Source organism: Mus caroli, chromosome 12 (genome assembly GCF_900094665.2).
Source record: "Mus caroli chromosome 12, CAROLI_EIJ_v1.1, whole genome shotgun sequence".
Classification (NCBI taxonomy): domain Eukaryota; kingdom Metazoa; phylum Chordata; class Mammalia; order Rodentia; family Muridae; genus Mus; species Mus caroli.
The window spans coordinates 100,468,795-100,481,817 of NC_034581.1; the positions used below are offsets into that span (position 1 = coordinate 100,468,795).

At 46.1% G+C, this 13,023-nt stretch overlaps 1 protein-coding gene across 5 annotated transcripts in view; it reads left to right on the top strand.

The window, feature by feature from the left end:
* Nucleotides 1-1,870: 1,870 nt before the first annotated feature.
* Nucleotides 1,871-13,023, top strand: part of Vrk1 (VRK serine/threonine kinase 1) — a 71,756-nt gene continuing 60,603 nt past the window's right edge. For 2 of the 5 annotated variants that reach the window (XM_021179037.2, XM_021179038.2), the window contains exon 1: nucleotides 1,875-1,950. In XM_021179037.2, coding sequence (XP_021034696.1) covers nucleotides 1,905-1,950 — 46 coding nt within the window. In that variant the 5' untranslated portion in view covers nucleotides 1,875-1,904. Of the gene's footprint in view, nucleotides 2,022-13,023 lie in introns of all 5 variants that reach the window. The other 3 variants (XM_021179035.2, XM_021179034.2, XM_021179036.2) reach the window with 3 other exon arrangements.

Consider the following 13,023-nt stretch of genomic DNA (forward strand, 5'->3'; position numbering starts at 1 on the left):
AGCACAACCTATCAACTCCTAGACGGCGCTGAAGTCTCCTATGTCCCAGGAGTTGCATCGTAACCGGTGATATTTCAGACATGCTGTCACCATGACGGCAGCTTGGACTGCTCTCCTGCCACTCTCTGCGCTGCTAGGACTTCTCTGCACGTGTGGGTGGTGTTGGTGGTGTTGGCAACAGCCTTGGAACATAGCCTCAGCAGAGTAGCACTTGACTGAGAGCCATCCAACTGATAATGCCTGAGCCGTGGGTCCTGGAATACATTCTTTTCCCACCTTGGAACAGACCAGGCAGTGTTGCTGACTTAACTGTGCTTGAAGGTCAGCCAATGAGCCAGTGTGGAAGCAGGGACCTTTCGGGGAATGTGGTCATAATGTAACAATTAAGTCCCATTCCAAGCACGAATGTGTGTACTTGTTTGTGGGTGCAGAATGGCTTTCACTCAAAGCATTCTGACCTCAGAGTCTTGCTGTGTGTGGGACTTCACACTCATGAGATGTGTGAATCTTGAGGCTTCTCTGCTGACAAATAGTCATCAAGAGCTCACCTTGTGCCTGCGTTTCCATCGGGGGTGTGTACAGAAAGCAGATGCCGTGAGAGGATTCGTTGAGGCGGGTTTATGTTTCAGGAGGCTGTTTAGAGAGGTGTGGGGTCTGAGCCATACAGGATGAAACAGAAACCTGAACTCGGGGGCAGCCACTGTGTTACTAGCTCTAATCCTAACAACACAATCATCATGGCATGTTCTCATTGCAGACTTGTGGAAAGCCCAGCTGAAGTGACCTCTTAGCTAAGGGACTTAGCTGTGTGTGTGTGTGTGTGTGTGTGTGTGTGTGTGTGTGAGACTGTCCTTAGGTGACTTTCCTTTTTTCTTCCATTCTCAGGTTCCATCACAGATCAAACTCAGCAGAAGCCTGGGAGCAGTGGGCATGCAAGTACAGCTGTTTTGTGGATCTGCTCTATGGGGCAGACAGCAAAATAGGAAAGAAATTGGAGCAGGTGTGGGTACCTGGGACGGTGAGTTCAAGATATGAAGATCAATGTTGAACTGCACACTGGGCAACAACTCAGATTTTGTGGGGATTAAAACTCATACAGTGTTTTAAGATCCACCTTAAGAAACAACACAGGCAAGCCGAGTGTGGTGGCCCACGTCTTTAATCCCTGAATTTGGGAGGCAGAGGCAGGCGGATTTCTGAGTTCAAGGCTAGCCTGGTCTACAAAGTGAGTTCCAGGACAGCCAGGGCTACACAGAGAAACCCTGTCTCGAAACTACCCCCCCCCCCAAAAAAAAAAAAAAAAAAGAAAAGAAAAGAAACAACACAGGCTAGGAGTGTTGACTCACATTTTTAACTCAGCTGTTGGGAGTAAACCAAAAATTAAAAAAAAAAAAATCAAATTGGTAAAACAATAGCAATAACAAGAACAGCACCGAACCCTTTTCTAGGGCTTCAGAAGCTGCAGATCCAAAGTGCAGCTTGAAGCTGATTCTTCCAACCTCTAGGAAGGAGATAGTGAAACAAAGAAAACTGATGTTTGACAACAGTAGCTCAAATACTGCGGTGGGTTAAGTAGACACCGAGAAGCGCTTCGGATATTTGAAATGAGTCTCTTTGTCTAACCGTTTAATAAATCAAGCAACAGTGAGTACTGGTTATATTTATTTCGTTCTTAAGGCTTTGAGAGCCACAGTAACATGTAAAACAGCAAGCGGGCTGCAAACCACACTTCCCAGAAGCCCTCGTGCTCAGAGAAACACGCCCCCATCTCGCCTTTTGGAGGTTCAAAGACTACAATTCCCAGCATGGAGCAAGCGTAAGGACCACAATTCCCGGCATGCCCGGAGAGGTGACAGGGAAGCGCGGTCTTTTTCTTTCCCCGCCTCCCCCGCCGTTCGCAGCCAATGGGAAGGCTCTGTACTACGGGGTGTGGAGGGGACGGCGCCGTGGGTAAGTCGCGAGTCTAGGGAAGCGGCGGGAAGTTCGTACTACGCTGTGGACCGCGAGTTGGCCGCTCTGGGGTAGGGAGCCGTGGGGTGGTGGCGGGACTGTGGGTCAGCCGTCGCTTCAGGGAGGCGCCGCGGCTGGGTCGGGCCTGCCCGGGAATCCTCGCTTCTCTGCCCGATCGCGGAGCTGCCGGAAGCCCGGTTCTAGAAGGCCGCCCGAAGCCTAGCCGGGACCAGGGTGGCTGGGACGGGGACGGGGACGGGGAACTGGACCGGCCGAGCCTGTCACTTCCTTAGCACTGGTGAGGTGAGGCCTCGGGGCACAGCCGCGGCCGGCAGCTTCTCGTTTCCTTCCAGGCTTTGCTCCTCAGGTCTCCACCGCCGGTGCCCTGGCTCCCGGTGCAGTGTCTTCAGAGGCAGCAAACAGGTCTGCAGCCAGCGCCAAAGTTTGTTTCCGACCGTTTCCAGGCCAGGTCGCCTTAGATGTGGAACTGCGCCAGAGTCCTTGAGAGATGGGGACACAAGCTAGTCCTGGTCGGGTTACCCGTTTATTCTATTGTCGTTGACGTTACCCATTCTTTACGTCTGCGTGTGTTCTTCCTTTCCGTCCCTCATCGCTTTTGGAGCAATTTGGAAACGCGATTTTGCCTTTGGGAAGGTGGTGGTTAAACTTAGCGGGTCTCGTTGCTTTCCTTTTTTAAAAAAAAAGAAACAAAAAACAAAACGAAACTAGAACTGACCATCTATCGAGTCTGGAATTCAAAACAGTGAAAAAAAATGTAGATCAGCATTTTATCATCGTTATTATTTTGGATTTTCAAGACAGTTTTTCTTTCCTTCCTTCCTTTCTTTCTTTCTTTCTTTCTTTTTTTCTGTGTAGCCTTGGCTGTTCTGGAACTTGCTCTGTAGACCAGGCTGGCCTTGAACTCACAAGAGATCCTGCCTCTGCCTACTGAGTGCTGGGACTAGACTTGCGCCACCACCACCCGGTTTAAGAGTTCAGGAAAAAGGCATCTCACTTTTTTTGTGACATGCCGCTCATAATGTTTGGGGAAATTTAATTTACAGTTCTGACTGGAATTAAGCACTTGGGCAATTAAGATAATGTTAATCTACCTGGAGAAAGGAATGTAAGTGGACATCACTAAAAATGGCTTTCCCCGTTGTGCTACCACAGATGGTAGACACTGCAGCGCTGCCTTGCTGATGGAGACCGAACTAACAGGAGCGTGGATTGAGGTGGATAACAAGTGTGTTAGGCGTTAGGGATTCCGTATAGCACTGTTATCCAGTACAGATATCACTTTGCTAACTGTAATGGCTGCTGCTTATGCCTGGCGTAGCAGAGATGGTGATTGTTAAACAAATGAGATGGTGGAGTTGATGTGTTAAGCAGGGAGCCTGGCATCTAATAAGTTTGAGTGCCCAGGGAATGGTTATATGGAAAGCTTAGGCTGAGTCTTATTCAAGTATGCATGCATATATTTAAAAATAACAGCGGTGCATTTAAAATGTTGACAGACCCTAAAATTAAATTTCTTACAGGAAATAGGCCAGCTTTTTCCTCTTAACTTTGAAAACTAACATAAAATAATAATGAGTGAATGTCCCAGATGTCTAAGACAAAGATACATATATATATATTTTTTCTTGAGACAGGGTTTCTTTGTATAGCTCTGGCTGTCCTGGAACTCACTTTGTAGACCAGGCTGGCCTCGAACTCAGAAATCCGCCTGCCTCTGCCTCCTTGTGCTAGGATTAAAGGCGTGTGCCACCACGCCTGGCTAAAGATATAAATTTTGACTTTCCCCCCCTTAAAGGCCTCTGTAATAGACATGCTATGAATAGGACTTGATTCGAAAAATAAAACCTTAAGTTATTTTTTATTTAAAAAACAAACATGTTTGGAAGTGGGATTTACCTTGCAATCAAATGCAGATGTGTGACTCCAGGGTTTATGCAAAGGAGCAAAGGCTCACGTCTTAAGTCTTCAGGCAGTGGGCCTGCTGGGAATCAAAGTGCTGTTGACTTGTCAGAGTGGGGGAAGATGATCTGGATGGGTCCTCAATGGATTGGTTACAGGATGACCTTGGAGTGTGTGTGTGTGTGTTTACATAGGACATTTTGCATGCTTGTCAAGGGTTTTGTTTGCTTGGTTTTGTTTTTTTAAGATTTATTTATTTTTATTTATGAGTACACTGCAGCTGTCCTCAGACACACACTAGAAGAGGGCATTGGATCCTGTTACAGATGGTTGTGAGGCACCTTGTGGTTGCTGGGATTTAATCTCAGGACCTCTGGAAGAGCAGTCAGTGCTCTTAACCTCTGAGCCATCATCTCTCCAGTCCTGGTTTGGTTTTTTGAGACAGGGTTTCATCATTAGCCCTAGCTGTCCTTGTTCTTGCTCTGTAGACCAGGCTGGCCTGGAACTCACAAGAGATCCGCTTGCCTCTGCCTCCCAAGTGCTGGGATTAAGGTGTACACCACCACTGCTCTGTTGTCCAGGTTCTTTTTAAAATGGGAGGGCACAGACTGATAGTGAGAGCCACCTGGAGCGGGAGACCACATGGCAACTGCTAAGTGCAAAATCTATTCTTTCTGTCTTACTGTTTGGGTTGGAGAAGTAAGGATATGAGAGGATTTAGAAGGGTTCAGCAGCCAAGCCATTAGCTCAGTGGTGAAACTTTCTGCCCATATTTCTTTGACTGTATTTGCAGTTGTCACTGTAAAGCCATAAGGTCAGCCAGTGTCATTTACTGAGAAAGAAGTCCAAGCCCTGTGTCCAGAGGTTGAAGTAACTTGCTGTATTTCTAAGTGTTGCCTGCAACCTTTGTTCTCAAACCCAAGCGCGTCCGTCCTCTGGGTGGCACACATGCGTGATCTTTATTAACGGTAGTGTCTTGAGACAGGATCTTGATGTGTAGTTTGGGGCTGCCCTAGAACTCACTATATCTTCTAGGTTGGCTGGAGCTTCCTGCAGTCTCCTGGTTTACAAGTGCCAGTGGGGTGTGTGTGTGTGTGTGTGTGTGTGTGTGTGGTGGAGGTGGTGGCAGTGATATGTGTACCTCACCTGGCTAGGCTTAATGCTTTAAAAGAAGCTCTTCAGAGCCTGGGGAGGTCTGAGGTGTGTCCTGACCTCAGAGGGGGTAATAAACTGATCAGCAAGTACTAACTAATAACAAGGACATTTTACTGCCAGCTTAAGAATTTCTTTAGGTGCAGTATGTTTGTGAACTTGGGAAAAATGATGTTGTGAGTCATATTTACTCTTTAAGTAAGGTAGTCTTGTGTTACTAAATAGCAGCTGTTTAGACATCTCAGATATCGGATGGACTATGTGGCTATGTGGAACAGTGCTTATAAATTTTTAATTACAGCACTGGAGAGGCAGAGGTAGGCAGGTATCTGTGAGTTCAAGTCAACCTGATCTACATAGCTTCAGAAAAGCCAGAACTACATAGTGGAGACTGTCTTGAAAACAAAGAAACAAAGAACAACAATACCCACTACCACACAGACAGGTATGCTTATACAAGCTGACTGCACACCTCACAGTCACTAAGGAGGTTGACTACCAAGGTGTTACTGGGTGACATCATTTTATGGGACTCCTCTGTACTCAGTCATTAGGTGGCTGGTGACTGCGTCTTGATGAGTCTGTTGCATCAGCTCCTGTTTCTATGGGTGTCTGGTCCAAGGGATAGGAACCTGTGTTGTAGGATTTATAAACTGAGATGGACATGTGTTTCGAGTAGTACTAAACATGTACATGAAAATCAATATATCAGTAAGCCACATGGATTACGCAGGTGATATGCTAAATGGAAGCTATGTAATTAAATGGCAGAGTAATTGGTTTGAAATTCTCGAAAGTTCTGCCAGGTACTTTTAAAGCATCGATCACACTGATTTGGAAGGAACACTTTCCAGAGCTCAGTATCAGGAACAGAATGGTTGCATGGGAGCTAAATAAACGGTGCCTTATAATTGCTGTGTCTGCATCAGATTTCTCTGTGAATTGGCGGGCTGGCTGCTGTTGGTGGCTGAGCAGAGACACTTTATAGTGGCCCCAAACCAGGAAGAACTCCCTCCCCAACCTCAGGGTGACAGAAGAAAACTGCTGCACGGCTGTAGAGGACCAGGCTCCTCCAGAGAAGGTGTTGGCTCCCAGAGCAGTTTGAATGGAGCCCTCAGACTTGTGCATGAGGAGTGTACCACAGTTAGTTTACGAGCCTGATTCTCTCCAAAGAAAGTTAGGGGGCTTTTGTTTGTTTTTACTTTTATGGAGACAGGGTTTCTGTGTGTATCCCTGGCTGTCCTGGAACATGCATTGTAAACTAGGCTGGCTTTGAACTCAGATCTGGCTGTCTCTGCCTCCCGGCGCTGGTATTAAAGTGCTGTGGGCCACCACCATCACCTGGCTAGCGAGGGGCATGTGAAGGTAAGCTTATACATCATCCCATAGGGAAACTGCGGTATCATGTATGGAGGCTGTACATTCATGAACATGCTCACTTTGAGGTCATAAGCACATTTAACAGTGCAGCCATGAGCTGCTCTCAGCAGACATTTTAGGGCGATAATGAAGACAATTTAAATTTACCCTTGTTCATCTAAAAAAGAGAATGTGATTTTGGTTGTTTGGAAGTTTTTCTTAAGAACCTTAGGTGAAACAAAAGGAAAACACCCTTGTGGTTTTATACTGATTTATTTCCGTGTGAGTGTGGGTCTGCAGGTGGAGAGCAGGGGCAGCCCGTGGGAGCCCGTTCTTTCCCTATACCATGTTGGTCCTGGGGCTTGAGCTCACCTACCAGCCAAGCTGGCTCCTGCCTCCACTCTCACAGTCTTTTCAAAGGCGCAGTGTAGTAGTGTAGAAGCAGTCTGAAAGCTGAAATTTGAATAAGGAGTTAGTTACTAGTGCTGAATTGTCAGTTTCTTGTTTTGGTAATTGCTTATCCATTGTATGGCTGTCTGTCATTTTATGTAGCCATTGAAGGGTGTGGTAATTCTAAATGAGGCTGTTGGTGGCTGTGGTGACTGTTCATTTTCAGGTTTCTGTATGAGTGTAAAGCTTCCTTTTATTTCCCCCTAGAATAAATGCCCAGGAGTAACTGTCGGGTTGTGTGGTGTGTGTGCTCAGTTTAGGAATTGCCAAATTTAGCCAGGCAGTGGTGGCGCACGCCTTTAATCACAGCACTTGGGAGGCAGAGGCAGGTGGATTTCTGAGTTCAAGGCCAGCCTGGTCTCCAGAATGAGTTCCAGTACAGCCAGGACTGCACAGAGAAACTTTCTTGAAAAACAAAAACAAACAAACAAACAAACAAACAAACAAAAAAAGTCCAAAACCCCAAAACAAAAAAACAAAAAAAGAATTGTCAGACTTTGCTCGCACAGCCTCGCCAGCTCAGTCCCGCCTTCCCGAGGCCCAGCTTTTTTTCTCTTTCACTTCCCGAGAGCTAATCTCTACTTACTTGCCTCTCACTTCTTTGATGATGGGACTCTTTCACGTCTTTTGCCCACTTTGTAATTGGATTGTTTGTTTTCTCAGAGCTTTGCCAAATGCATGGCTTGTGAGTATATTCTTTCAGTCCCTGGGCTTGTCTTTGCGTTCTCCTGCAGTGTCTTCCAAGCTCTGTACTTTTGGAGACGTATAGTTCATTATTTAGGGATTGTGTCCACAGTGTTAGAATTCTGTGCTTAGCTCTTAGTCAGGAGAACATTCTTATATTTTCTTGTAGATGTTTCACAGTTTTATATTTTATGTTTCTATCTCGGGTTAATGTTTTGGCCATGATGTGAGGTTTACATCTTTGTTTTTTTGCTTTCCTCTGTGGATGTCCACTCATTCTCAAAACACCAGTTGAAAAGATTTCTCTTTCTCCATAGAACATAGACTGAGCATCAAAATGAAGATGGCAGGAAATGAATGGGCAGTTATGTGTGAACACAGGTGTAGGAAATATGAACACAGGTGTAGGAAGTGTGAACACAGATATAGGAAGTGTGAATACAGGCATAGGGAGTGTGAATACAGGTGTAGGAAGTATGAACACAGGTGTAGGGAGTATGAACACAGGTGTAGGAAATATGAACACAGGTGTAGGAAGTGTGAACACATGTAGGAAGTGTGAATACAGGTGTAGGGTGTGTGAATACAGGTGTAGGAAGTATGAACACAGGTGTAGGAAGTGTGAACACAGGTGTAGGAAGTGTGAACACAATGCAGGAAGTATGAACACAGGTGTAGAAAATAGGAACACAGGTGTAGGAAGTGTTAACACAGGTGTAGGAAGTGTGAACACAGGTGTAGGAAGTGTGAACACAATGTAGGAAGTATGAACAGAGGTGTAGGAAGTGTGAACACAATGCAGGAAGTATGAACACAGGTGTAGGAAATATGAACACAGGTGTAATAAGTATGAACACAGGTGTAGGAAGTGTGAACACAGGTGTAGGAAGTGTGAACACAATGCAGGAAGTATGAACACAGGTGTAGGAAGTATGAACACAGGTGTAGAAAGTGTGAACACAGATGTAGGAAGTATGAATACAGGTGTAGGAAGTATGAATACAATGCAGGAAGTATGAACACAGGTGTAGGAAGGGAGGGAATCCTGAGTCCTAACAAAAATGGAAGTATGTTTAGAACAAAGGTGTTGCGGATAGTCCTGGGGCTAATTGTATTTGATGTTAATTTTGTTCTCCTGTGAGGGGTTTTGAACAAGGAGTGAGTCAGCACTCAGGTGATTTCCTGTAAACCTGCTTCCCACCTTAATGTATAAAATAAAGGCTTGAGCTGGTGATTGGGCAGAGAAAGAGGGGAAGGTGGAGCTGAGGGTTTTGGGGGAGAGAGAGAGAGAGAAGACAGAGGAGGAGGAGGAGGAGGAGGAGGAGGAGGAGGAGGGAGAATGAGGAGGAGGAAAGAGGAGCAGAAGCAGCTGGCCTGGAGAAACTGCAAGTTGTAAGGGGTCTCTTCTATGGGGAAGCTGGTAGTGTAGCGGGAGATCTGCCCAATCTACCATCATGTAGATACATGCGCACAGCATGTGTTCATAGTAATTGAGTTGTGTTCTCATTGCCCAGGCTTATTTGGGTTGGAGATTTACCACAAAGTCATGTCACAGGTAGGAACTGGGTAATTCAAAGCTGCAGTTTAAGGAAGGGCTTTGTGAGTAGAAACAGCTGACTTTGTGGCAGTTTGAGCAGGAAAATGACATTAAAAGAAGATTTTAGGGCCATAGAAGGAGGAACAGGGATAACCATGACTTTCTCACACGCTATCGTCTCGCCAGCAAGAACACATGCGTGAGAAACCAGATCCTTCTGCAGCAACTTTATTACACCAGCTTCAACATGAAGAGGAAGACCCCAAGCACTAAAAAGGCGCTGCTTATATACACCTTAGTGTGGTGTGTCCACACCTGATTGGCTGCTCTCCCAGAGCCTCATCACCACACGCTGGGATGGGTCGTGACTTGGCACAAAAACAGTTTTGCACATGTGCACATTGCTTGTTTACCAATTAGGCCACGCAGGCACAGTGGAAACCGCTTCCCACATCTCCCCCTTTTTGTTTTATTAAAACGAGGCTGGTCTAGGCCTCTGCAGTTATGTCCATCTGCTTTGGCTCCTGTTTTAGGTCGTTCCTCTCATGTCACAGCCTTACCTGTCATATGGTAACCCTATCGCCACCGGGCCCTATGTCTTAGGTTGATCTGTGCACGAGGAAAGTTGCCTGTCTCTGGATACCACAGTGCTGTGTGACAATAACTGCTAGATGGCCTAGGGTGAACTCTACGAGCGAGGCCAGCCAGGTTTTAAGAATGAATTTTAGTGGGAAAATCATAATCACCCTTTCGCGTGCAATGATGAAACCTCAGCGATGTGCAAGGGCTGATCAATGATCATTGAGTCTCTCTCATCTCAGTGCAATGGATCCACAGATCCGTGGGGTGCAAGAGCAGAAAACTCAGATGCCGACTAATTCTTAAACATAGATAACCAAATTTCAGGGGAGGCCCCTTGTTCAATGGCCACAAGTGCTTGAGTGATAACGACCTTGTCACGTTTCTGTTGAGATCTGAGTTTGCAAACCAACCATAGCATAAACACTATCCCACAACATAAGGCTGCGCCAAACAATATAACCCCCCCCCCTCCTTAAAATAATAAAATGCAGAGGTAAGCCAAGAGGTAAAATCTCCAAGGGTCACTGGTTTCACTCTGGTCCCATTGAGGTTCAGGATCTGTATCTGCAGCCTCGTCTGCAATCTTTCCAGCTCCTGCGACCAGTTCCCCTTCAGGTAATTCGATAGGTCTGTAATTCTAATAAAAGAATTATTAATATACCTAACGGGAGTAATGCTGCCCAATTAAAGATAATCTACTCTTATACACCCGTGGCTCTTGAGGAGTTTGTCGTGCATAAGGCACATCCAAAAAATATTCCTTTGCAAAAAACAAAGGCAAGGTAGAAGAATTAGAATGTACCGGTAAAGGTACTGGCCATGATCTTACTATGGCCCACAAAGGTATACTTATCCTGGTCTCAATCATCAGCAGCAAGAGGATCATCTTGGGGTTCATCTTGCTCTTTCACGGTCCTTGTCAGTCGCGTCAGGACCCAAAGTGGATTTTCTTCACCCTGTGGAAAACCACAAATAGCTCCCCGGGATCTAATTAAGATAGGATCCGGGCCATACCATTTATTATCAAGGACATTTTTCCATTTGACCATTTCCTTTGGCCTATTGGGCTCTGAACTATGACAATCAGCCGCAGAGTGACCATGCTCATCAAGATTTAAAAAATTAATAGTAAAGAGTGCCATGGAAACAGCTACTCTTGGTACTGGGGATATTGTGTCTTCCACAATTCCTCTTTTTTGTTTTATTAAATAAGCTTTTATAGTGCAATGAGCACGTCCCACAATGCCTTGTCCTTGTGGATTGTAAGGAAGGCCAGTCAGATGTGAAACATTCATTTGATGGCAAAATTGTTGAAACTTATTAGAGACATATGCTGGCCCATTGTCAGTTTTTAGAATTTTAGGTTTACCCCAAGCACTCCATGCCTCTCCTTTCCTTGAAAGTGCTTTCCACGCCTTAATGGCAGCAGCTGAAACCTGAGCGTATGCTCCCCAATTATAATTTGTCTGATTGGCTGCATATGGTCCCTGACCTGTCAGCAAATCAAACGTCCAATTTCTCTGTTCACCTTCAGCGGCGGCATTAGCCCTTGCTTGCGTTTGAGAGGTGTCATACCATAAGGCTTTCCATTCTAAATATTGTCCCATATTAGTGAGCACAGCCTTTGCCACCATTTGCCAGTCTCCCGGAGTCATGGTCAAAGTAGCAAGACTTTCAACTTGAGATAAAGTAAAATTGGCACTAACTCCATAATTACGCACCGACTCTGCAAGTTCTTTGATCTGTATGTGCTCCACAGTGAACGCGTCCTCCATCTGCTGCCTCAAAGACAGGAAACATCTGTAATTTTTGCCGCTCGTCTTGAGGGATAAAAGAATCTGAGCAAAAATTTTCCACATAAGGTGGAGGGGCACTAGGGCCTAAAGACTGAACAACGACCTGACCTTTGCTTTCATTCCTTTTGGACTTCCTCCTTGGCTCGCTATTTCTACCCTCATCAGGGTGGTATCTTTCTTCCCCATAGTGGGCTGCTTCTTCCTCTAAGTCTTCTTCCTCCGAGGGACTAAGTTCTTCACTTGAGCTTGAACTATCAAGTCCTAAACCCTCAAGTTCTCTTAACGAATAAAGGTTCTTCCTCTCGGGGGACTCGACTCCTTCCCCTTCTCTTTTCTCTTCTCCCCTTTATCTTTTCTCCTTTTTCTCTCTCCCTTCTCCTTTTTCTCTCCCAGGGCGTCCTTTCCCTTTTCTCTCTCTTCCTCGGATACAGAATCCTTGGAAGGGCCTTGTTTCTTAGGTATACCCTTTTTTTCTTTGAGCTCCCAATCTTTTACCCCGCTTTGTTTCTGACATGCTGTCTTGAACCTCCTTCAGCACTCCCTGTCCTGCTTTCACTATAAGGAAAAGGATAAGTGCCGCAAGAACAATTACAGAAGCTTCCATTGCCCCTTCTAATTGTAGAGAAAGACCAGAACCAAACATGCCTCTCAGAGCTTACCTTGAAAAACTTAACCTGGCTGCAGTTCTGAATCCGCCCTGCGAACGGAGGGTCTCCTCAGCGCCGGAGATGGTAAGGCGGTTCCCGGGAAACCGGATCCTTCTGCAGCAACTTTATTACACCAGCTTCAACATGAAGAGGAAGACCCCAAGCACCAAAAAGGCGCTGCTTATGTACACCTTAGTGTGGCGTGTCCACACCTGATTGGCTGCTCTCCCAGAGCCTCATCACCACACCCCGGGATGGGCCGTGACTTGGCGCGAAAACAGTTTTGCACATGCGCACATTGCTTGTTTACCAATTAGGCCACACAGGCACAGCGGAAACCGCTTCCTACAACTCTTGACCTACCACTTTGTGTGACAAAGGTCCACTCAGAAGCTAAGAGTAATATATCATAATGTTGTTAGTCTCTAGTCCATCTCAGAAGTATGTGCTAGCTTTTCACTGGGATGACATGCTTACGATAATGAACTTACAAGGAGGAAAGGTTACTTTGGCTTAAAGAGGTTTTAGTTCATCATTGGTTAGCCCTTTCTCTTTGGGGTTAAGGCAGGGAAGACCATTGTGTGGAGACTGTGGTGGAGGAAAGTGCTCACCCCCTGGTGTCCAGGGAGCAGAGACAAAAAGGAAGAGCCTTGTTTGCTGCCAGTCTCAGTTACAAGGGCGCCACTTTCTTTGGATCTCACCACCTCCTAATGGTCCCAGCAGCTCTCAGCACTGCTGGTGCTGGTGCTCAAGCTGGCCCCTCAGGGACTTCTGAGCGGAGCTTATCCAGAATGTGACAAAGCTCATGGTGTGCTTTAGGCTTGCTGCTGTCCTCAGGGATAGATGTGGACAAATCTGGACTTTGAGGGTCCCTGGTGCTGCACTGCTGCCACCAGCAAGTTGCCCATGGGAAGAATCGATTCCATTGGCTTGTTGTTGTAGATGG